This window comes from Leopardus geoffroyi, chromosome A1 (genome assembly GCF_018350155.1).
Source record: "Leopardus geoffroyi isolate Oge1 chromosome A1, O.geoffroyi_Oge1_pat1.0, whole genome shotgun sequence".
Taxonomy (NCBI): Eukaryota; Metazoa; Chordata; class Mammalia; order Carnivora; family Felidae; genus Leopardus; species Leopardus geoffroyi.
Window position 1 is genome coordinate 229,981,260 of NC_059326.1, and position 23,693 is coordinate 230,004,952.

Here is a 23,693-nt window from a genome sequence, read left to right on the forward strand (position 1 = left end):
GATTAAATCAATGCATACCTTAAAAAGAATGAAGGAACCAACATCCATCTACCCACCAACCAGTTTAGGAATTGAGATCTGAGAAAAGGCCAGGGAAGCTTGATTGGTAAACCAGCATGTCCCCACCTGGGACACTTCTACTCCTGGTGGTGCCTACTGACTTTCTAGGGTACCATTCAGTTTAAGGACGTCACTTTTCCTATGATCAGTTTCCATATATGCCTTTTTCCTAAAATTTATATCCCCCATAAGATGACTGTGATATACGAGGAGACTTGCCTTCTCTACCCCCTTTTCCAAATTTCCCATTTTGTCATCCTTACAAGAAAAGGCATAACACGCATTCAATTCTAGTATTTTGATCATTATGAAGTGTTCCCCTTTGTCTCAGTAAATTCTCTTTGCCTTGAAGTTTCTCCTTATCTGATATTAATATAGACGCTCCCGTGTTCTTTTACTTACCTTTGGCATGATAGATCTTGTTTCTTTTAATTTCAATATATTTGTGTTACTAGAGGCTAAATACTTAATTTTTTTATTATATTCTGAGAATTTCAGATACTATCTTAAGGAGGCACTGAGTTACAATATTTTTCCTCAAAAAGAATTGAGTTTTAGGTTGGCAGACAGTAAAGTATCAGAGGAATACATTGATCTGTCAGGCCTTGTTTTAGGCTTTCTTTAAAGAGAGCTATTACAGTTTTTTGTTTTGTCCCCCTCCACCCCCCCGTATTTCTAGGTTCATAGCCGTCAACCTAAAGTGTGGCTAGTTTTTTTTTTTTTTTTTTTTTAATGTTTATTTATTTTTGAGACAGAGAGAGACAGAGCATGAATCGGGGAGGGGCAGAGAGAGAGGGAGACACAGAATCGGAAGCAGGCTCCAGGCTCTGAGCCATCAGCCCAGAGCCTGATGCGGGGCTTGAACTCACGAACCGTGAGATCGTGACCTGAGCTGAAGTCGGACGTTCAACCGACTGAGCCACCCAGGCGCCCCAAGTGTGGCTAGTTTTACTTTTTGTATTAGGTTGCTAGGATCACCACACAAAATCTCACAGACAAGGTGGCTTAAACAAACAGAAATTTATTTCTGGAAGCTGGAAGTCCAAGATCAAGGTGTCAGAAGGGCAGGTTTCTCTGAGGTCTCGCTCCTCCATTTGCCAATGGCTGTCTTCTCACTATTTCCTCACATGACCTTTTCTCTGTGTGCTCACATCACTACTGACTCTTTCTCTTCCTGTAAGGACACAAGTCCTATTGGATTAGGGCCCCATCCCTATGGCTTCATTTAATCTTAGTTATTTCTTTAAAAGCTCTGTCCTTAGATACTACTTGGCAATGAGAAAGAATGAAATCATGCCATTTGCAGCAACGTGGAGGGAGCTGGAAGGTATTACGCTGAGTGAAATAAGTCAGTCAGAGAAAGACAGATACCATGTTTTCACTTATATGTGGAATTTGAGAAACTGAACAGAAGACCATGGGGAAGTGTAGGAGGAAAAATAGTTTTTAAACAGAGAAAGAGCCAAACCACAAGAGATTCTTAAATACAGAGAACAAACTGAAGGGGCATGGGGGATGGTGGGGGAGAGGGGAAAATGGGTGATGGGCATTGAGGAGGGCACTAGTTGGGATGAGCACTGAGTGTTGTATGTAAGCGATGAATCATGGGAATCTACACCTGAAACCAAGAGCACCCTGTATATGCTGTTATGTTAAGTAACTTGACAATAAATTGTATTAAAAAAATAAAAATAAATAAAATTTAAAAAAAAAGAAGGAAAAACTTACACTAATGTAAGTTATATCTCAATTAAAAATGTTATAAAACAAGAACAAAAATAAAGGCTCTATCTTTACTTTTTTAAATGTTTATTTATTTATTTTGAGAGACAGAGAGAGAGAGAGAGAGAGAGAATCCCAAGCAGGTTCTGCACTAGAAGAGCAGAGCCCAACTCAGGGCTCTGTTTGTCAAACTGTGAGATCTTGAGCAAAGCAGAGATCAAGAGTTGGATTCTTAACAGACTGAGCCACCTAGGTGCCCTGTAAAGGCTCTTTAACTATAGTCACCCTGAGGGTTAATTTCAACATACGAATTTGGATGCAACACAATTCAGCCTACACAGTCTTGTTAGATGGCCTTTCTGATAACTCAACTCAATCTTTGACTTGTTCATAAAGATTCTCCACCCTGATTGATCCTGGCCACCAAACTTTCCAGAGCATTAAGCATGTTCCAGAATTGCTCAGCTCCCTGCCTCCAAGCAGCTGTTCTCTGCCTAGTTTCTTGGCATCTTGGTGGAGACTCAGGGGAATCTCTCTGGATTTCCCTCTCCCTGGCTCCTTCTTCTCCAGTACTTTCTCTCCTAAATCCCGACCACCTTAGTAAGAGACAAACTTTAATCTCTTCCTTCTCTATCTAGTGTAATTGCTTCTCTTTCTTACATCCTATATAAATGCACCACATCCCAGAAAATGTTCCCAGGGAAAAAGTCTACATAAAAGTAGATACCCTTTGTGTGCCTCCTCTCTCTCACGGATAGTGGCCTTACATTAGCTGCTGTCCAATGGCTGCAACTTGTTGTGTTTCATATATTTTGTACATGGCATCATAGATTTTATAGATATTTTTGGGGGCGCCTGGGTGGCGCAGTCGGTTAAGCGTCCGACTTCAGCCAGGTCACGATCTCGCGGTCTGTGAGTTCGAACCCCGCGTCAGGCTCTGGGCTGATGGCTCAGAGCCTGGAGCCTGTTTCCAATTCTGTGTCTCCCTCTCTCTCTGCCCCTCCCCCATTCATGCTCTGTCTCTCTCTGTCCCAAAAATAAAAATAAACGTTGAAAAAAAAATTAAAAAAGATTTTATAGATATTTTAAAAGCTATTTTAGTTGCATGGCACAGGTTTTGATATATATGTTGTTTACCATTTATGTGAAAATAATTCAACCCTCTTAAGTAGATTTATTTTGAAATAGTATAGATTAAGTTCCTAACAGGATGAACTTTCTATTTGCTATTTTTTTTTTTAGTTATTGATTTCTGTTTTAATTCCACTGTTGTCTGAGAATATACTCTGAAGCGCTCAAATCATTTCAAACTTGCTATGGCTTGCTTTCTAACCCAGCATAGGTTGCTTTTGTCAAGTGTTACCTGCGCACTCAATATTTTGTGTATAATGGGTTACGTGGAACTTACTACTAAAATTAATTTCATTTATATTTTTAAATTCTATAATTCCCAGTGGATTCTTTCTGTTGGATTCTAATTCTCAGGTGAATTTCTCCATCCTCTCTAGTGTTTTTTTTCTATCTCTTCCTACATCCTTATACTCTTTTGAACATATTATTATTACTTTGAATATGTTCAATATATGCTAATCCCCATATCTGGATTCCCTGTGGGTCTATTTCTATTATATATTTGTTGGTTGGCTATTGGTCATTTGGTCCTATCCCTGCATAATGACTTCTGTGTTGGAACCCGCACATTAAAGCATTGAGGAAGTTTTCCTGAAAGGGTTCACTTTTTCCTGGTAGGTACCTAGACGTCCTGCTCACCTCTGGTCCAATCAAGGGCTAAGCTGAATTGAGCTGAGGCCACAGTATTGACAAGTGGCCATCTCCCCCTGTTTTCCCCGGATCTCAGGGAGCAGGCTTCTAGGAATTTTCTCTGAGAAACTGATGGGTCTCCTAAGGTCACTACTCAGGAAGGTCCTGAATGCAAATGCTTTTTTTTCCCTCCTCTGGACAGCAAGACTGTTAAAACTATATTATGATCTTCAAGGACTTTTTCCTTAGCTTTTTAGCCTTGTGAGGCTTCAGAAGTTGCAAAATTTTGAGGGGAACACCAGCCTTGTGTTGGGGTCAGTTCTCTGCTCCTCCCTTCCCACTGGGACCTTGCTCAAGTGTCAATATGAAGCCCTATGAGACCAACAAAACCTCTACTCGTATCTGTGTGTCAAACAGTGGCCCCCTGCCCAGCTAGACTCAAAACTCAGCCTCTTTCACTGTATCCAAAATTGGCGAAGTTTCCAGGGAAAGAGGAGATACACAGCGTCAGTTCAAGCTCTGCATCGTCTTCCGTCTGGAATCTTGGCTCCTCCAGTCCTTGCTTTAGAGAAATATTTTTGTTTTTATTCAAGAATTCTAATTATTTTCAGCAGAAGCATTGGGCTGCCACAAGCTATTCCATTCTGTCCAGAAATAGAAGTCTGGTCTATTTTTTAATTGGGATGTTTGTAATGTCAAATGATTTGAGAAAAACAATCTTCATTCAACCTCCATGTAACATGGGAGAGATTATGTAATAACAGCCAAAATGTATAAAATGGAAACTTGGCTGTATAAAGAATGATCTAACCTTAGAATAGGAAAGTGTGGTCATGAAAAACAGAATGGGGAAGTTACAGAAATATAATTTTAACTAAGAGGATGTATATTTGTGGATTATAATAAAAAACCAAACTGTTTTCATTCTGGGTGATGAGACTATAATTTTTTTCATAATTTTCATAATTTTCTAATTTATTTGTGATTCAGAATTTGTTACTTTTACAATAAGCAAAACTAAATGCTCACCAAAATATTTACACAAATATAATGTTCAATTATTCAGAAAATTCCTTCAGAAGTCCTCGTTTCTGACATTATTGAAAAAGATGAAAATAAAATAAATGTGAGGGGCACCTGGGTGGCTCAGTCGGTTGAGTGTCCGACTTCTGCTCAGGCCATGATCTCACAGCTCGTGAGTTGCAGCCCCGCGTCGGGCTCTGTGCTGACAGCTCAGAGCCTGGAGCCCGCTTCGGATTCTGTGTCTCCCTCTCTCTCTACCCCACGCCTGCTCACACTCTGTCTCTCTCTCTCTCTCTCTCAAAAATAAATAAACATTAAAAAAAATAACAATAGGGGCGCCTGGGTGGCTCAGTCGGTTAAGCGTCTGACTTCAGCTTGGGTCATGATCTCACGATTTGGGTTCTAGCCCCGCGTCGGGCTCTGTGCTGACCACTCAGAGCCTGGAGCCCGCTTCGGATCCTGTGTCTCCCTCTCTCTCTGCCCCTCCCTTGCTCATGCTCTGTCTCTCTCTGTGTGTCAAAAATAAGTAAACATTAAAAATAATTAAAAAAAAATAACAATAAATACATAAATAAATGTGATTTCTGGAAATACAAAATATAGCTAGTCATGTACATATTCCATGTATGTGGAAAAAATATTAGAGAATATAGGAAATATTTGATAACATTATTATCAACAGATAAATCAAATGGGTAAATTGTATGGAACAGCCGTACAAGTTAAACAGCATACTTTATAACAGGACGCTTTACAAAGCCCATAAAGGAATATACCATCATGAAATACAAAAATAGGAAAGTCACTTGACCTGGTGTAGATGCCATGCATCTGTGAATTCCTCGAAATTCAGTGAAAACAATAATCACAGCCAGTGTACAAAATGAAGATCAGTATAAACTCTCATCATTAGCCTGTAAGATATAAGTATTTGCATATTAAAGTAATTTGTTGATGCTCATTAGGAAAAGAATGAATATGAAAAGTATCCATTGGCAATGTGGTGTTGCCTCTGTGTCTTGATGACAGAACAATGTACGTGCAATCAGATAATACGTGTGCTTCGGAGTAGCGAGAAGCTAACACAGCAGAAGGAAGAGGGCGTTTTAATGTCATCACTAGTATTAACCGTTAAGTTGTGAAGTGGTCACCAGGTGCCAGGGCATGTTGCTATTTGTTTACTACGGATTGATTCACTATTCCTCACAACAATCTGAGGGGAGGGTTTTGTTTATTTTATAGGTAAGAAGATGAGAGTTTTAAGAATTTTAATGAGTAGGGGGCGCCTGGATGGCTCAGTCGGTTAAGTGTCTGATTCTTGGTTTCTGCTCAGATTGTGATTTCACAGTTCATGAGTTGGAGCCCCCTGTCGAGCTCTGTGCTGACAGGGCAGAGCCTGCAAGGGATTCTCTGCCTTCCTCTCTCTCTCTCTCTCTCTCTCTCTCTGCCCCTCTCACACTCACACTGTCTCTCTCAAAAATAAATAACTTTTTTTTTAATTTTAGATAATTTTAATTAGCAAATTGATTTCAGAGTGTGCACTCTCTACAACCTTCAGAGTCAACATTAAAGTGAGTGGAAATGAGTTATTCACTTTTGGAAACAGTGTAAAAGTCAGTTAGTTACATAGGGTGGACTCAAAGCTTGGAACTGACTTCATTTATGGCTCAAGGGAGATACAAATCTCATCTTCCATCATTCCCTGATTTCTCTTCCTGTATATGTGATTTAGAGCACATTCATATACTCATTTCAATACATTTTTTTAAAATTTTCATAGAATATATATTGGGAGGGAATTAAAGTGTCACAGCTGTAGGAAGCAGAGGGGGATGATTACAGACAACATAAGCATCAGAGATTGTGTTTGGCTGCACATAATAGAATCGAGCTACCAAGGCTTGACCAAACAAAGGTTAATTTTTATCCGATAAGCTCAGGGAGCAGCAATCTCAAGCTGTTGCAACGGCTTCAGGAAACTCTTAGTATCCTGGGCTTCATCTGTCTTAGGCTGGTCTTGGTCTGTGGCTCTCATTCTCAGGAACAATTTACAGGTCCAAGTGGCAAGGTCCACGTCCAGCCTGCAGACTGCATTTCAGAGTATAGGAAGGAGGCAGGAACAGGCAGTACTGGAGAGCCTCCCTTTCACAAAAGCCAACCATTCTCTGGACACTTCATCAGCCGCTCTGGTTTGTCTGCCAGAATACACCTAGCAGCAAGAGAGGCCAGGAAGTGTTTTCTAGCTGGTCACGTGCTGCTTTGGATCAAATTCGGGTCTTGTACAAAAGGAAGATAGGGAGGATAGACATCCGACTGGCAATCAGCGGTGATTTGGGCTTTCATCGAAATGTTTCCGCTTAATCAGAAGAATGAATTGAGAAAGTAGCACATAAATGAATCTAAAAAGCCAAATCAAAGCTCTAAAGCAAAACAACACAATAAGACGGTGATGTGGTCAAATATATATATATATTTTTTTTTTAATTTTTTTTTCAACGTTTATTTATTTTTGGGACAGAGAGAGACAGAGCATGAACGGGGGAGGGGCAGAGAGAGAGGGAGACACAGAATCGGAATCAGGCTCCAGGCTCTGAGCCATCAGCCCAGAGCCTGACGCGGGGCTCGAACTCACGGACCGCGAGATCGTGACCTGGCTGAAGTCGGACGCTTAACCGACTGCGCCACCCAGGCGCCCCTATTTTTTTAACGTTTATTTATTTTTGAGAGAGAGAGAGAGAGAGAACGAGACAGCAAGCACGAGTGGGGGACGGGCAGAGAGAGAGGGAGACACAGAATCCCCAGGCTCTGAAACCCAGGCAGGGTTTGAACCCACAAACCACGAGATCATGACCTGAACTGAAGCCAGGCACTTAACTGACTGAGCTACTCAGGTGCCCCGGTGATGGGGACAAATATTAAGAATGAAGGGAAGAAGCTCAAGCTGAGTTTGTAAGACTGAGCAAAAATCAGCGTTAATTTTTGAATTCACCCTATGCGTGCAGATTTTGAGACCTGCCTATGTGATTAATTATTATTTTTTACAGACTACCCGACAATCAAGGATTGGTGATAGGATCCAAACTTTTGTTAATAAACCCAGTGTTTCTTCTTGGAGCTACAGTACAAATGATCATAATATATGCCATTGATTTTTCTGAATCGAATCATTTAGGTTCTTCATCCTCAAACCTACTGAAAGCCAATGCCCCACTTTCACAACAAGTGTTCCGTGATGCCCACTCGGCCATCCTGAGAAGAAGAGATCTTAACTGGTTTTTAAGGGCCTATAATATGCACAACAAAGATATAAAGATGAAATAAAAGAAAAGTTATTTAAAATAGAAGATTATGTTCCTCTTTGTGTAAACGCTTAGTCACAACCAGGCCAGAAGAGCTAACCTTACCCCTGTATGTAGCATCTCTGTGATAGTGATAACTACACAAATTGACTGATGCAGGGGCGTCTGGGTTGCTCAGTCGGTTAAGTGTCTGACTCTTGATCTCAGCTCGGGTCTTGATCTCAGGGTCATGAGTTCAAGCCCCACATTGGGCTCCGTGCTGGGCATAAAGCCTACTTAAAAGAAAAAAAAAAAAAAGACGGATACAGGAGTGTTCTTTTGGTGAGTTGTTGTTCTTAATTTTGTGAACCACCCTTGGTCAATTTCTGATCAAAACAAGGTTGAATCTTTCGGTAATTTATATCACCGTGGTTTTTCCAGGCAAAAATGCTTCTTGTCTACATGTAAAATGGAATACTGTTAACAAGCTTACATACTTCTGAACATGTTCTTAGCACCTGCGGATGACGGTGGCACCCTTGAAAGCCATGAAGGATACTGGCAATTCTTCCTCCTGTAGGATTGTCTGATATACCGCAGAATGTTTAGAATGTGTGGCTTGTGACCACTGAATGTTAATGACAATAAAAAAAAAAAAACCCTTTCACACATTTCTAAACTATCTCCTGAGGAGGCAGTAATGATTCCATTAAGAATCCTTAACCTAGATGTTTGGCCTAAGAACTGAAATTTTGTTGATGAAATTCAATACTAAATCAGTCTGCCTTAAAATTCATCTAGGAGGACTGCACAAATTTGATAAGAATGCCCCCGTTCCATTCTTTGGGTCTTATTTTTGCCATTGCTGCTTCCTGTTCCTGTCAATAGGCCCCAAGCCGGTCAATCTGGGGAGTCAATTTCTTCATTCAGTGGAAGAAGCTCATTAAATCTATAAGCATTGCTGACACGTTAAATCATAGCACAAAGTTTATTTCTCCTTGCTGCTAATATTTGTTGTGAAGATTCTGTGCCCAGCTCTATAATTTGATGTCTTCTTCCTGTATATGCAATCCGTCAATTCCTGTCCACTTAGACTTCTGACCCACTGTCCGATTCTGATCAATGATGCTTGACCTTCTCTATGCCTGAGCAGCCTACATTGAATTTCGATGTTTTGGTACCAGGTTGTGACTTTTGATGATGTAGGGCTGCCACTGGACACCTCATTGGTCTCTGATGCCTTCATTCAGTCTGACTCCGTTCAGAGTCAATGTATTCCACTCCACTGTAAATCCAAGAACCCTGGCTCTCTCCAAATACACCCTCTCTATCTCTCTCCTTCCTCTGGCTCAGCATTTAGGGCCTATCCCCTCACCATGCCACCTATGTCCTGGCATTAAAAAACAAAAACAAAACCAAAGCAGGTTCCCTCGAAGAGGCAAAAACAATGAGAAAACGTTGAAGAAAAGGATTGAATAAAGAATCATCAATGCCCTAAACCGTATAGACAGTCAGAAAGAAATGAAAATATTTGAGCGTTAAGTGCCTCCTCTGTGTGTTTCCTCTTCTTCTCTCATCCCATAACCACAGATTATAAACTCCCTGAGGATCGGGAGCTGTCATTTTGTCTATTGTTTGCTACTGATACCACAAATTTTGCTAGTGTCTGAACCACAGTAGACAAACATCTGATAAATGAATGAATGAATGAGCGAAAGCATCATATGAGGGACAGCAGTAGTCAAAAGAAGTCTGTGTGAAAGTGTGAAGTTGCCCATCAAATTCTGAAATGGCCCACACATTGATCTTAACTAAAATGGTTAATTCAAAACAGTTATAACTACTCTGAAAGTCTTTGAAAACAGAGTAATGTTGTCCAGTAACAAATGCATATCTTTTATGGTCAACAACAAACAGTGTGTACTATTCTCCTGAATGTGTGTATACAATATATATAATGATATGACTTCTACATTTAAATTGTAAATTGTAAATTTTAAAAGAGTGTCATTATTTCCCCCATTTAAATGCTGGGCAGCAACAACAATCACTCACATAGTTTAATTTTACAACGTGAGAAATTTCCACTTGTTTATCAATGGGTAAATCATTTAAAAAAAATACAAGAATATTATCTTTCTAGTTGAACCTCAACCAGAATCTATAGTGCTAGATTGAAATTGCTTTGAACCAAGCATTTCAGTCTCCTAAAATTGGCATATTTTGAACTATAAAATACATGCATTTGCAAAAATATTTTGAATTGTTGGGTTTTATGTCTGAAATGAAGTAAAAGTGGCATATAAAAACATACTTGTATCAAATTTTGAAAACTGATTGAAAAAATCAAGAGATACAGCATTTAGTATTTAGATGATTTCTGCGCTTAGAACTCTTTGGATACAGAAACAGAACGAACAACAAAAATGTTTCACTTCGTGTCAAGTGCAGTAATTTGAAAACAATAAGCCAGTAATTTCCTGGTCTCCTAGTGAAATCAGGGAATTCAGAACTTTCCTTTGTACAGGAACTTTCAGACGCAGGAGGCAAAAGATGGCAGCAGTGAGTTGTTCCAAGACCTACACTACATATGATCATTGGACTTCATTTTTCAATATTATCTAATTGTGCATTTAATAATATCTTAAGTTATAAGTGATTTTAGATGAATAGAAATCATAATTTACCAATGAAATTGGGCACAGAGCAAATCAAAACTGTTCAGGGCATCACTGCCCTTCTCAAATACCCACCTCACCTACCCTCTACATAAGTTTATAGGGACTGCCTCCGGGTCATTTCCAAGGATTACAATTAGCGAATAGGTTTTGCCACGGCTCAGTTAAAAAATAACTCTAAAACACTTAGAAAAAATTATTTTCTTAACTTAGATCTACATAGGCATAGAAGACACATATGTTTCCCATGGATAATATTTATGCATGTACTTTAAATTTAATCCAAAGTGTAACTAACCTTTTCTTAACTCCTCCCTCTCCACCCCACCTTGACTTCCTGAATTAAAAGATGTGAAGTACAGGTTAAAAAAAGTTTTTTCCCCTCCAAAATCCGACCAAAGCTAAGGTGAGAACAGAGCATCCTTTAAAATATAATGTAGCCTAACGGATACAGTACTGCTAATTTGTCTTGTACCAAGTTCTCTGAAGTAATTGAATGCCTTTCTGAGGACTAAAATAAAAAATATAGTTCGACGCGTGCTGAAATATGGCCCTGCAGTGTCTTCTCTCACAGGGATCGGGAGTATTTTAATATGGAGCTGGCTCTAAAACTTGAAGCCAGACCAGAGCTCTAATTTTGGAGGCGAGACCAAGCTTGTGTGGGCACCTGTAACCCTGGGTTGAGAGGGTTAAAAACAAACATTTGCACTGTTGTCCGAAGTCCTTGTCTTAATACGCTGCTCCTTGCGTTTATTTCTACCTATTTAACCTAAAACTTTTTTTTTTTTTTCTCTTTGCATTTACTTCAAATGATAGTTTAGCATGCTCCGAAGTACAACAGAGAATAGCCCCGGATAAGTAGTCAAGCCATTTAACTTTCTTGGATTATCTCTTTTGACACAAAAGAGAAGCACTTTGCCAGGGAGAATCATAAGCCCCCCAAATCCCTCTGATGACAATTTCCTGTATTCTTCCCTGCTTATCTGTGTCTCAGAAACCAGCTCTGGGGAGGGGAGGAATACAGAAGATCACAGCCTCAGACAGTCTGGGATCTACAGGGTCAGGGACGGCGAGCTGTGGCATGATTAGGAGAAACGTTTGCCTCTGGCCCAGGGTGGGCTGCGGTCTGCGGTCTGCCCGCCCAAGTCCTTCGCAGGAGGGGCAAGCCCCGTCATGATACCTGAAACAGGGACACAGGTGAAGGCCCAGAGGACTTTCTTGGCACATAACTTGGGGCTTGTTTTCTAACAGTCCTTTCATCGTTCACGACGTTGATTCTATTTGCTGTATTTCACAGTAAGAGAGGCACAGAGAAGTCTCGATGGAGTCAATGAGTCAAACCATGGGGAGATGCGGAAGACCAATCTCAAAGTGAAGAGAGCAGTGCGGGATCCATTGGAAAACTATGCAGAAGGGACAGGTGGGGGGGGGGGTTCCAGTTTAGCTTGCGCAAGGGGCGGGGGTGGGGGGTGGGGGGTGGAGGGAGGAGGACGAGAAGAGAAGGTGCCGAGGTGTGGAAGTAGGAAGACACAAGAGGGGGCTCAAGAGGAGGCGAACTCGTCATCGCGGTCTATTCAAGTTCCAGACTGGACAAAGGTCTTTCTCGCAGTTAAGTTCACATACGTTCCAGATTCAAAACCAGAGGGATTCTGTTAAGAAGAAACTCTCTCCCATGTGCGGAAAACATGTTTTAATCTAAGTGCTGGGGGTGCCAGAAACAGGACTGGCGCTGTGGTGCGGCTCGCAGATGGATGTCCTGCGTTCTCTGCTCTAGAACAACAGGATTTCAGAACACCCACTTGCACCCAGTGGCTTGCACCTTCAGCCTGCCCCCTGCCCCCAAGGCGCACACCAGCTGCTCTAGACCCCCCTCCCGCCCCTGCCCCTTTGTTTGCAGGCCGGCATCTGCCCCGCCACAGTAAACTGTCGGTTTCTTGCACGTGAACCAAGGAACCGGCCCAACCCGGGGTTCCAGGCCTTCCCCGGGCCCCTTCCGGCTTTCGCCAGGTTGCGAACAGCCACCCGTCTCGAGGCCCGGCAGCGCGTTCGCCAGGATGCTCGGCCCTCTCCCAACCCGCGGCCTCCTCCCCTCTCCCCTGCTGCTGCTGCTGCTGCTGCTGCTGCTGCCGCGAAAACCAGGAGAAGTGGAATGCGCACGGCGAAGCGCCGCGCGGTCGCGGCGGCACTGGGCATGCTCGGCGCCCAGGGCAGGTTTGGGCGGCGGGGCGGACGCTTCCTCACTAGCCGGGCGCCCGAGCCGGCCGCCGAGGCATAGGTGGAGGCTGAGGCTGCCGCGCGCCGCGGGAGGAGCCTCGCCCTCGGCGGCGGCGGCGGCGGCGGCGGCGGCGGCGGCGGCACAGGTGGCGCGGGCCGCGCGCGGGGCGCAGCACGGGAGCGCTCGGCGCCGGGCGCCGCGGCGGCCCCAGGCTCGCGTCCGCGGCGGCAGCCGGCCGAGCGGAGCGCCGGGCGCGGCGGCGGCGGCGCCCGGAGCCCCGAGGAGCCTGGAGGAGCCCGGAGCCCGCGCAGCCCGCGCAGCCCGCGGAGCCGGGCAGGGGGCGCTGCGCTCGCCGCGCTCGGAGGGGCCGCCGGGTCGGGCGCCGCGCACTCGCGTCGGGAGCCGCCTCTCCCCCGCGGCGCTCGCCCCTGCTCCCCGCCAGCCTCGCCTGTCCCGCGGCCGCGCTCAGACAACAAAAGCGGAAGATGCTGCACTTGGGCAAGGTCAGGACCTTGCCCTGAAGCCGGGCGGCGGCGCGCACGCCTTTTCCCGGACTGAGGAGCTGTCGCTGGTGGCGGGTGCATGTTCTCCAGGAAGCAGTCGGGCGCCGCGCCGTTCGGTGAGTTGCTTTCGCTGGGCTGCCGGGGCCAGGCGCATCCTCCTCCTGGGCGCCGTCCTCCTCCTCAACCTCCTCCTCCTCCTCCTCCTCCTCCTCCTCCTCCTCCTCCTCGCCGCCGGTGGGGGGTTGGTCCTCTGCTCCCGGCCGGCTGGCGGCGGCGACTGCTGCGCGGTCCTGCCAGCCGGGGGAGGACCGCGATCGCGCCCGGTCCCCTCTCGGAAGACGGCTCTGCCTGGAATGGGGACCAGGGTTAGTGCCTTTCTCGGAGCGGTTAGCAAGTGGCTTCTTGCGTGCTCCCCCTCCCTGCCGCCCCTCTCCCCCGGAGGAGGCGTATATAGGGCAACATCAACAATACTGCTCCCCGCCACCCTCAAGAACATACCCGTTGCCTTCATGACGTCCCTAATATACGGAGAAGACGGGGTGGGGGTGGGGAGGACTTCCCTCTAGTCTTTTGCCCTTATGTTCAATGTCATTACGATGTTTGGCTAGAACAAAATGGAAATACTTAGTCATATGCGTCCATGGCCGTTTCTTCAGTCTCCCGCTGCTTGCCAGACCCAGAGCCCCTTTGGTCTATATTTAGCGGTTTCAGAGGAAGCCTTTTCAGCTCGATTCACAGGTTTCGGGGGCTTCTGCGTCCTGACAATAGATAGCGAGGCTCTGGAAAGCGCCGCCTGAAACCCAGGTTTGGAACGCTGTGCATGTGTGTGGGGAGACTGCGATGCGATATTTGGGGGATCGGTAATTAATGGCTGAAAAGCAACGCTGCTTTTCTCTTCGCCGACCTTCCTCTTATTCTGGTGTGTAATGTGTTCTCATCGATTGCTGCTCAGCTGGTTCGAGCCACTACGTTCAGAATTAAGTCACCGGAGAGGTGGTGCAGCCTCCCCGGTCGTGTGGTAGGAAAGCAGTCTTGGGGATTTTTGGGGTGTGTGTGTGTGTGTGTGTGTGTGTGTGTGTGTGTGTGTGTGTGATTCCAACAAAGGACAGCTACTTCCCAGATGCCTAAAGTTGTTTCCTTGTACGTGCAGGGGTAGGGAAGGGTGTGGAAATAAAGAAAAAGAAGGGCAGGTTGTGGTTCCAAGATGTTTTGTTCCCCTTGTGTGCTTGGCTTGAACTGATCTGATTTGCTTTGGCCCTGAAAGGTGTTGTTAACATGCATGCCTAATGTTATCAAGCAAATGTGTTGGTTTAGAAAAGGGATAGGGTACAAGCAGACTGTCGGGCCTGACATGCATAGATTTTCACTTTTCGGAACTATGTGACCAGTGTTTAAGATGCTTGCAATTTTCTGCAACGACTTCCATGAAAATAGGGAGGTGGTCCAACTACCCAGGAGTTCTCTCATTGTGCATCTTTCCATCAGTAGCTCAGGGTCCGGTGGTAGTCCTGTTCAGCTCTTTGCAGTTAGTAATTCACCTACAGGATTAAAAGGCTTTCAAGCCGCAGCACTTCTAAAATCCCATGGAGAAGTGTTTGATATGACTCATGTAGAATTACAAGGATGAACCTGTGCATGGTTTTGGGGGCTCGTTCTGTGAGAAGTATGACACATAGGGGTGGGCATCCTCAGATGAGGACTGGGTGCTTTACACTGCCCTAAATTCTCTTTGCCACATGCAGAATCCATGTTTAATGCTTTTGGGGGAATGGTTAAGTGGCATCCTTCCTGCTCTGTGGGCCACAGGATCTCAGGACTTGAATGAAGATGCTTGTATCGGGAGTTAGACGGTGAAATTTGGGAGGCCTGTAATTATACAGCTAGGAGGGGTCAGCGTTGCAGGAAGCCCTCTACGGCTTGAGTTAACTGAATGGTGTGATTAGCTTTACCTGTATCCTGTTAGTTTCACCTTCTACATGTTTAGAAAACTTTCCAAAAGCACTTTGAACACACCATTGTGTTCGTTGCATTGTTTTAATACAAGATTTCTTTCAAGAAGAAGCAGAAAGTGAGGGAGACAGATTTTTTTCGTTTCCTTTGGAGTCTGCTGTTCAGTTTTAAACGTGATTCTTAAAGGACTAGTGGATACTGTTCTGTGCTTATGTGTGTACGCAGACAGGTGCCGGTGAGCAGGAGTAAAACTACGTGTGTTGTACATGTGAGTTTCATGTTATATTGTAGATTGAAAACGATAGTGCCTGATTGAATGGCAATTGTAGTACGTACATGAGGTTGTTGCTCTAATAAAATTGTCATAGTCTTGTGGAAAGGAGTTATTTAATTTCGTGAATGTTTGTGTAGTTGTACAACCTAATCATTATAGATGTCACTAATGTTTTCATTGTTTGTAATAAAAGTCATGCACTGTCGAATTACAATATTTCCATCAACTTCACATCTTCCACAGTAGAACACAAGCCAAGTCTTTCTCCCAGTGAAATGGTTCGTTGGCGAGAAAATGAATTTCAAATGAAATTAGTTGGAAAATGCAATTTATAGTTTGTTAAATAATTTCTGAGGATAATATCACTTTCATAATGACCTTTAAAATTAAAAATGAAGATATCATATTCTCAAATATAACATTACTTTTGACATATAATTGAGAATGCAGTGCTCTCCTGAAAATATTGTAGAACGTGCTCCTTTCCACGGTGCTTTATCAGAATTCTCTTTTATACAGTACGCATTTATGTAGTACCGTTGGAGACTTCTCTAGAGGAATTTCATCAGGCTTTCCTTATGTAAGAAAACAGCAAAACTGCATTTAAGCTAATTTATTGTAATTTGCTTGTCCATAAAGTCAGGTGTGCTTAAATGGACTAGTGTATCTGGTTAACAAGACAATTGAACCAAAATTAGAACTGTTGCGTTTTGGACATCCAAAAATGTTTTTCTTCCTTCTTTTTCTCGTGACTGTCCACAGAAGATTTGAACATCCATTTATGATTGTTTCTCTATGTGAACATTATTTTTACTTCTGTAATGGGGAATGCGTGCTGTGAGTATTACTCTTCCTGAAAGTTTCTTTTTAATAAAGATTGTTATTTTTGAAAGATGCCATATAGTTGAGAGCATTTAAACTGGAACACGACATTCAGGGAATGAATTACCTCTGAATTACCATTCAGAGCACGAAATACCAAGAGAAGTCAGGCATATATTCTTCAATCCAGTAGTTCCGCTGAAGGTGTGGTACAGTGGGTCCTGGTGGGCGGATTCACAAGTCAGAAGTACATTTTCAAGCCAGATTCTTCAGTTGGCTTCCATGATGGTTTTCATCATCCATATTCCAAAGGTGTTCTCAGTACTCTGAAGGCTCTGTGAGAGGTGTTATGTGGGTGTGGGTGAAAAGTTAATTTGAGGGGGAGCAGTTCACGATATTTGTTGCTGGCTTCTGATTTTTTTTGTATTAATGTAAAATATTAAACATGTCATAAGTAAATCATTTCTATCACATTGTCTGCCAGTCTAGCCTACTGATTAATACACTGCCTGGTTGGGTTTAATGAATCTAATTATATTCACAAACAGTACCTCTAACAGAGGAAACTCACAGAAATATTTGATCGTACTGTGCTTTTAGTCCATTAAAAATGTTAAAACTCATAGCAAAAATGTGTAGTTATGACACTTCTAGTTGTTTATCTTTTGGTCACGTAGCTGTTAAGTATGCTCTCAAGCTCTTTATCATGGTAATTGATTTGTAAGAAATGTCTTAGCTATATTAGGATACTGAAGCTATACTCTATATCAATTAGTTTTTGACAAATTGGAAATAATGGCTAAATAAATGAAATAGTACTTCCTGGAAGCTTTCCATCTTAGACACATATTCACATGTATCCCTTGGTGAGATTCCTCAAAAGTTATCTGTAAACTGAATTACATCTATTGAAACTTCTTATTCCCTTAATTGTCATTTCATATCAGAAATACATTTCTAGAGGAAAAAGTTGGGCTCTGACCTACAATGAATATCGTGTGTGTGTGTGTGTGTGTGTTTTATATATTGTATGTATATATTGTATATAAAATACATGTGTAAAATAATGAAATATATTTATGTTATAGTGTAATGCTATTTGGGATTCTGTTTTATGCGGGTGCAGAGATGTGGAGAGAGTGTTGGCTTTGGGTGCGTCCCAGTCTGTCTCTTCTCAGCTGTGTCCTTGGCCATTTATGTGATACTCAGACTTTAGCTCAGTTTTTTTCCGCTGTAAAATGGGCACAACAGGACAGAATATCTGAAAAGATTGATTTCAGGATCAAGTAAGTAAGAGCACAGGTGGCTTACACATTATGAGCATTTGCATAAACCTATAAGATATATATCTGCATATTAAGGTGGATAGTTGTGCTTCATTTATGTATTATTAAATATGTCTTACAAATCATTTATGTATTATTAAATATGTCCTATAGTCTACCACCCTCTCTAACAAAAGTGTTCAATGGACATATTCTCTCCCTACTCTTACTGTAATATTACTTTATTATGTAGCTTGGCATATAAAGTATATCAAGTTTTCTAGTCTACAGCATACCAGTCCTTTGAGTATTAAAATATATATTAGTTAAGCTAAAAGAGAAGTAAATTGTATCTACCAGCACTATTATTAATAAAAAAAGATTCTAATCAGAGTCAGAAATTATAAAACTTTGATACTCTCTATTAATGTTTATATTATTCACCTGATTAAGATCAAATTTTCTACAAAGATTCACATTATACAAAGAATATCATAGACAGTTTAGGAAATACAACCTCACTCTCTGTGAAGTCAGATACTAAACACGTGCTCTGTTTGGAACCACAGGGCATGAATCCCATAATAATGTCATTGTAACAAAGATAAACATTAAACAGCTAAATTTATTATGTAAATAGAAGACTCACTCACCCCCACCTCCTCATTCAAAGCAAGTTTTTTTTTTAAGTTTATTTATTTATTTTGAGGGAGAGAGAGAGAGCGAGCATGCATGAGTGGGGGAGTGGGGCAGAGGGAGAGAGAGAGAGAATCCCAAGTAGCTTCCAAGTTCGGCACTGAGCCCTATTTGGGGCTCAATCTCATGACCCTCAGATCACAACCTGAGCAGAAATTAAGAGTCAGTTGCTCAACCCACTGAACCACCCAAGTTTTTGAAAATAAAGTCACTAAAATCAAGTTTTTGAAAATAAAATGTGGTTGTGGTATCTTTTTGACACTAAAGGATAATTTTCACTTGCCATCTAATTCAGTAACTTTAGTAAAGTGTCCTACTCCTTTGGGTTTGGTTATAGGAGCTCCTGCAAGGGAGAACTGTGATCTTTAGCAACCTAATTTTACCATACTAAAGCTTGGATGTATCTTAGGATTTGTTACAGAATGTGACCTGTTTAACAGGAGACTAATTTATCTGAAGTCAGAAAAACATTTTGACAATAAATATAGTTATTTATATTCAAATTTATGTGTTGTTGTGGGAACTGCCAATTATGTTACCAGAGTAAAATACATGTTATAATAAAAGACCTTTCTGGTTTTTGGCTCAAAGTGAGTGGTAAGCCAATTATGTTTGGTTAAATAGATTTAAGTGTCAAGATGTCTACAAATTTTGCATGATACAGAATATACTATTAAAGGGTATATTTAATTTGTAGCATTAGATGATGAAGAAGAGATAGAATTTAATTCCACCGTGGAAATTAGCTAATACATTTATCCCGCATAGGTGAGGGCTAGAGTTTTCTCATTAAGAACATTTTTTTTGTGTGTAATAGATGTGATTATCACTACTGTCATTAGAAAGTTGATCCAATAGGTGTATATTAAGAAAAATGCATTTTGTATGCACGTTTTATTTAGTTTATTCTTTGGGTTTTTAAAAAAAATTTTTTTTTTAACGTTTATTTATTTTGGGACAGAGAGAGACAGAGCATGAACAGGGGAGGGGGAGGGGCAGAGAGAGAGGGAGACACAGAATCGGAAACAGACTCCAGGCTCTGAGCCATCAGCGCAGAGCCTGACGCGGGGCTCGAACTCACGGACCGCGAGATCGTGACCTGAGCTGAAGTCGGACGCTTAACTGACTGCGCCACCCAGGCGCCCCTGGTTTTTGCGGTTTTAAGTAATCTTACAATGTTTATTTTAATCTTTTTTCATTTAAATGTTCAACATCATAAATCACAAAAAGCTATACATTTACCTTAAATTATAACACGTGCCAAAATGTGGATTGTCGGGGGTCCTTAAGAAACCCAATAAATATCATCCCAGCACTCTTATAGTTTCTGAAAAAGTCGATATTTTGAAAGAAAAAGAAGTAAAGGAGTAGCCACTGTGGACGAAATAATCAGGTTTGATTAGAGATAGTTTGATGTGATGCCAGATGACATCCGAGGGCCTTGGCCTTCTCTCCTCCTCCCTTCCCACAGGGACAGAGCTGTCTCTGAGCCCTGGAGCCTAGCCTTGACTCTCTGCAGGCAGGGAGTTCTTTAGAGGAAGAGGGAAGGAACTAGCCAAGCTGCTTCCTTTACTTTTCAGAAACGGAGGAAGTGAAGGTATGGAGAGAGGCCATAGTGTCACATGAATTAAGTTCCCTTTACCTGGAAGGAAATATCAGAAGTAGGAAAGCAGTGTTCCTCATTGACATGCTTTATAAAGAATTCTGGTTGTAGAATTCTGGATATAATAGCTTCCACAGTATTTTGCTTAGAAGTTGAGCTCTTTAAATATTTTATGGTATTTTGACACTATATCAGGAATTATCTAATGCCCTGGCTGATTTATAGAGAGTATGGTCCATGAAATTCAGCTGATTTATGCATTGCCAACTTTAAAATAACTCATTCTCAGTGTTTCTTCCCTACTCTCCACGTTAGACTTTGACTGCCAATAATTGGGTGGCCTTGTAAGTGGTGAGAATTGGGCATAAAAGGGACAGTGTCAAAATGTGACTTCCCAAACCATATATAAATGATGATCCATGCCAGCTGTTATCGACAGCACTTTTTACCTCAGTGTAGATAATTAGAATTTGGCTGGCATTTAATGTTTTAACTTTTAATAGAAGCAATAATGGACACCATCAAGAAGAAAAAAGTGAATTTCTAAGGAAATGTGATGTTTTATTTGACTCCGAGCATGACTACTCAACCTTAAGAAAGCTCACTTCTTAAAATAAATTTTATTCTTCTCTCTCAAATAGTTTGTTTGGACTTTCAAACATTAGAGTAACCTAGCAGTCATTACCTTCAGCAATGCAATAATTTAATTCTCAGAAGAATAACTTCTTTGGCAGCAATCCAAGTCTCCCAAATACAAAAAAGCCAAGATTCAGTCTCTTGTCTCTAACACGGTCCTCGCTGGTGGCTCTGGTGTTTGTTTGTTTGTTTGTTTGTTTTTTTGGGTTACTGGATAAGGAGGTGGGACGAAGATTTCCAGAAAGGCAGAAAGGTGAAATGGGCATCATCTGAAAAGTCTCAGAGACAATAGAAATCATGTCACATGTACCCAGGTCATAGAAGGTGATGCAAGAAGCCTGGTGCTTGTAGTGTGTGGATCAGACTGTTTGGCTTGAATTGGGTTGGAGAAAAGTAATAATGTTAAATCCACTGTAGATGCATAAATATATTATGGCACCTCTACCCAAAGGAACATCATACAGTTGACAGTTATCTCTTCTAAGACAGTGGGGAGTGTCCATGACATTGAAGGTTAAGAAGAAGGTTAAGGTTAAGAAGCAAAGCAGAAACCTATATTGAATATGATACCCAGCACACATACCCATATACACACCCATACAAACACAAGAACATCGTGTTTATGACAGGTTTCAAGAGCTTTGTTCATTGTATATTGTCTTTCCACCAAATATATAGTTTATTATGTATTACATCATTACACAGAACAAAAGTATGCCTTTAAATTTGAAAAGGATATTGTATTTTTGCTTTGGGATAAATTTCGTTAATTAGCTGAATGCCTGACTGAAATTAACAAGGCGCATCCTTCATTCAGTGTATATTACATATATTCTGTTCAGTTCTACACCTACATTTTCTGTTTTTAAAGTTAAGAGATGTTTTGAGTAGGTTTAGCAAGTTGGTGTCTTCTTGAGAGCTGTGCAGCATATTAGTGAAATATTTTCTTTTTCGAATAATGTTTTATTATTTTTTTCTGTTTTCAAAAGTAATGTGGATTAATTAAAAATTGGAAAATATAGTAGTGATGAAACAAAGCTAAAGTTCATGCATATATCTCAAGCCACAGAAATGACTATTTTTAGCAGAATGCAAATCCATGTTCATTTTTAAATTTAGAAGATCCCTCATATTCTGTTTTGTTACTTTTTAACACATAAAGCTGCTTTTTTCATATGATTTGTATTCATTTTTAGTGTCTGTTTTCCATACCTTTATGTAACATCATTTACTTAAATAACTTCCTATTTTTGGAGATTGATGGCATTTTTGTTTTTTGGTGGTATGTGTAATGCTGTGATTAAAGCTACATAGTTTTCATCAGGCTATTTTCTGTAGATTACTTCCTAGAACTGGATGTTTTCAAGGCTGTTGATAGATGTTGTCAATTTGTCCTCCAGAAAGGTTATATAATTTACATTTCCTTCAGCGAGGCAGGAGTGTGCCAATTTCTCCATGATTTCAACAACTGGGTATTTTAATTAAAAAAAAAAAAAAAACGAAAACAAATTCCAATTAGGAGGAAAACTGTGTTTTTCTTGTGATTTAATTTGCCTCTCTGTGACTATGGCTGAGGTTAAATATTACATAAGTTGATGACGCCGTCCTAATTCTGTTGTAAATTGTCTTTTTGTATGTTTTGCGCATTTCTGAGTTGGTTTATCTGCCTCATTTCTCATTGTTTTATATTGTCTATAGTAGTTATATTACCTTTGCCAGGTTTTATCAATTTATTAGCCATTTTATTCTTATTTTTAAAGCATAATTCTAAAGCTTGTAGTTAAATGTATTCCTTTTTCCTGGGGGGAGGGAGTCCCTCTTTAAGGGAGCATTCTACCTTCCCTGATTTTCTTTGTCCCAGTAGTAAATATGGTAATGGAGCAAATGGTGGAGGGAGTATTTAATAGTTGTATTCTGACTTGACTGAGTTCATATCTCAACTGTTCCATTTTTCTATTAGCAAGTGGTAAGTTAGTACTGAGTGCCACTGTTGATAGAGGGCAGGTAACTCCTGTGTCTTCAGGCTGTTGCGAAGGCAGACTAAGAGACTATGGACCTCACATACATAGCAGAGAGGCTAGTATATTTGTGAATCTCAAACACCTTAGTTATTTCTACTCTTCCTTTTTTTATTAAAATTTTTTTTTAAGCTGATTTGTTTATTTTGAGAGAGAGAGAGAGAGAGAGCGAGCATGAGCAGGGTAGGGGCAGAGAGAGAAGGAGAGAGAGAATCCCAAGCAGTCTCCCCATTGTCAGTGCAGAGCCTGATGCAGGGCTCGAACTCATGAACTGGGAGATCATGACCTGAGCTGAAATCAAGAGTCGGATGCTTCACTGACTGAGCCATGCAGGCGCCCCTCAACTGTTAAATAATAAAGATGACACATCTTTTTCTCTAATTCTGCCTTTTGCTTGCTCCACAGGAAGCATAATTAGGCACCTGCACAGGCTTAGGGACCTGTATATGACGGGCCAGGTGTTTGCCACGGTCTGGGGCTCACAGGTGGAAGGCCTGTGTGTGTACTGTTGTCATCCCCACTGTGGCCTCGCTGAAATAGTGTTTCAAGTTCTTTCGGAAGAGTAAGGGTGACATTCTTAGGCAAATATATGATTTTCCATTTCACAGATAATATAGATCCATATATATATTTCCCTATCAAATCATATGTGTACCTTTTAGTACATGCACCTTTCTCTCTGGTCACATAGGACCTTGCTTCTTTCCACCCCCACTGCACACCGGTAATCTGTCTTTTTATCATTGATTCTCAAATCTTCGGATAACAATCGGCACATAGTAAACACTATGTGTTAACATTGTGCGCTATACATACATTTGTTTTCATTGTCAAAACTGGTTCATCAACTAGGGTCTGTTTGGTTTCTTTCAGTGCATTTTGGGCACTGGAATTCTGGAGGGAACGCTGAATTAGGATTCTGAATTTGGGATCGAAATCATGAAATCATTTTTGTTCTGTCTTCTGACCTTGCATCTGAGACTATTTTGTCATTCGCTTATTAGGGTCAACACTTACAGTATTTTTGTGAATGTGATATTATAATAAATGTGAAAATGCTTCGGGAAATGCTATCATAATAAGCATTTAAGTATAAAATACATTCCCTGAAATTTTTGATCTGCTTCAGGGTTTTTGACTTGTTTTGTTTTGTTTTGTTTTTTTGGTGAATTGGACCGGACCAAAAGAT

The 23,693-nt window shown here is 41.4% G+C and overlaps 1 protein-coding gene across 3 annotated transcripts in view; it reads left to right on the forward strand.

The window, feature by feature from the left end:
* Window positions 1-13,944: 13,944 nt before the first annotated feature.
* The window catches only part of CTNND2 (catenin delta 2), a 942,188-nt gene continuing 932,439 nt past the window's right edge, over window positions 13,945-23,693 (forward strand). For 2 of the 3 annotated variants that reach the window (XM_045441910.1, XM_045441928.1), the window contains exon 1: window positions 14,093-14,159. In XM_045441910.1, the coding sequence (XP_045297866.1) occupies window positions 14,108-14,159 (52 nt within the window). In that variant the 5' untranslated portion in view covers window positions 14,093-14,107. Of the gene's footprint in view, window positions 14,045-14,092; window positions 14,160-23,693 lie in introns of those variants that run through there. The other variant, XM_045441900.1, reaches the window with a different exon arrangement.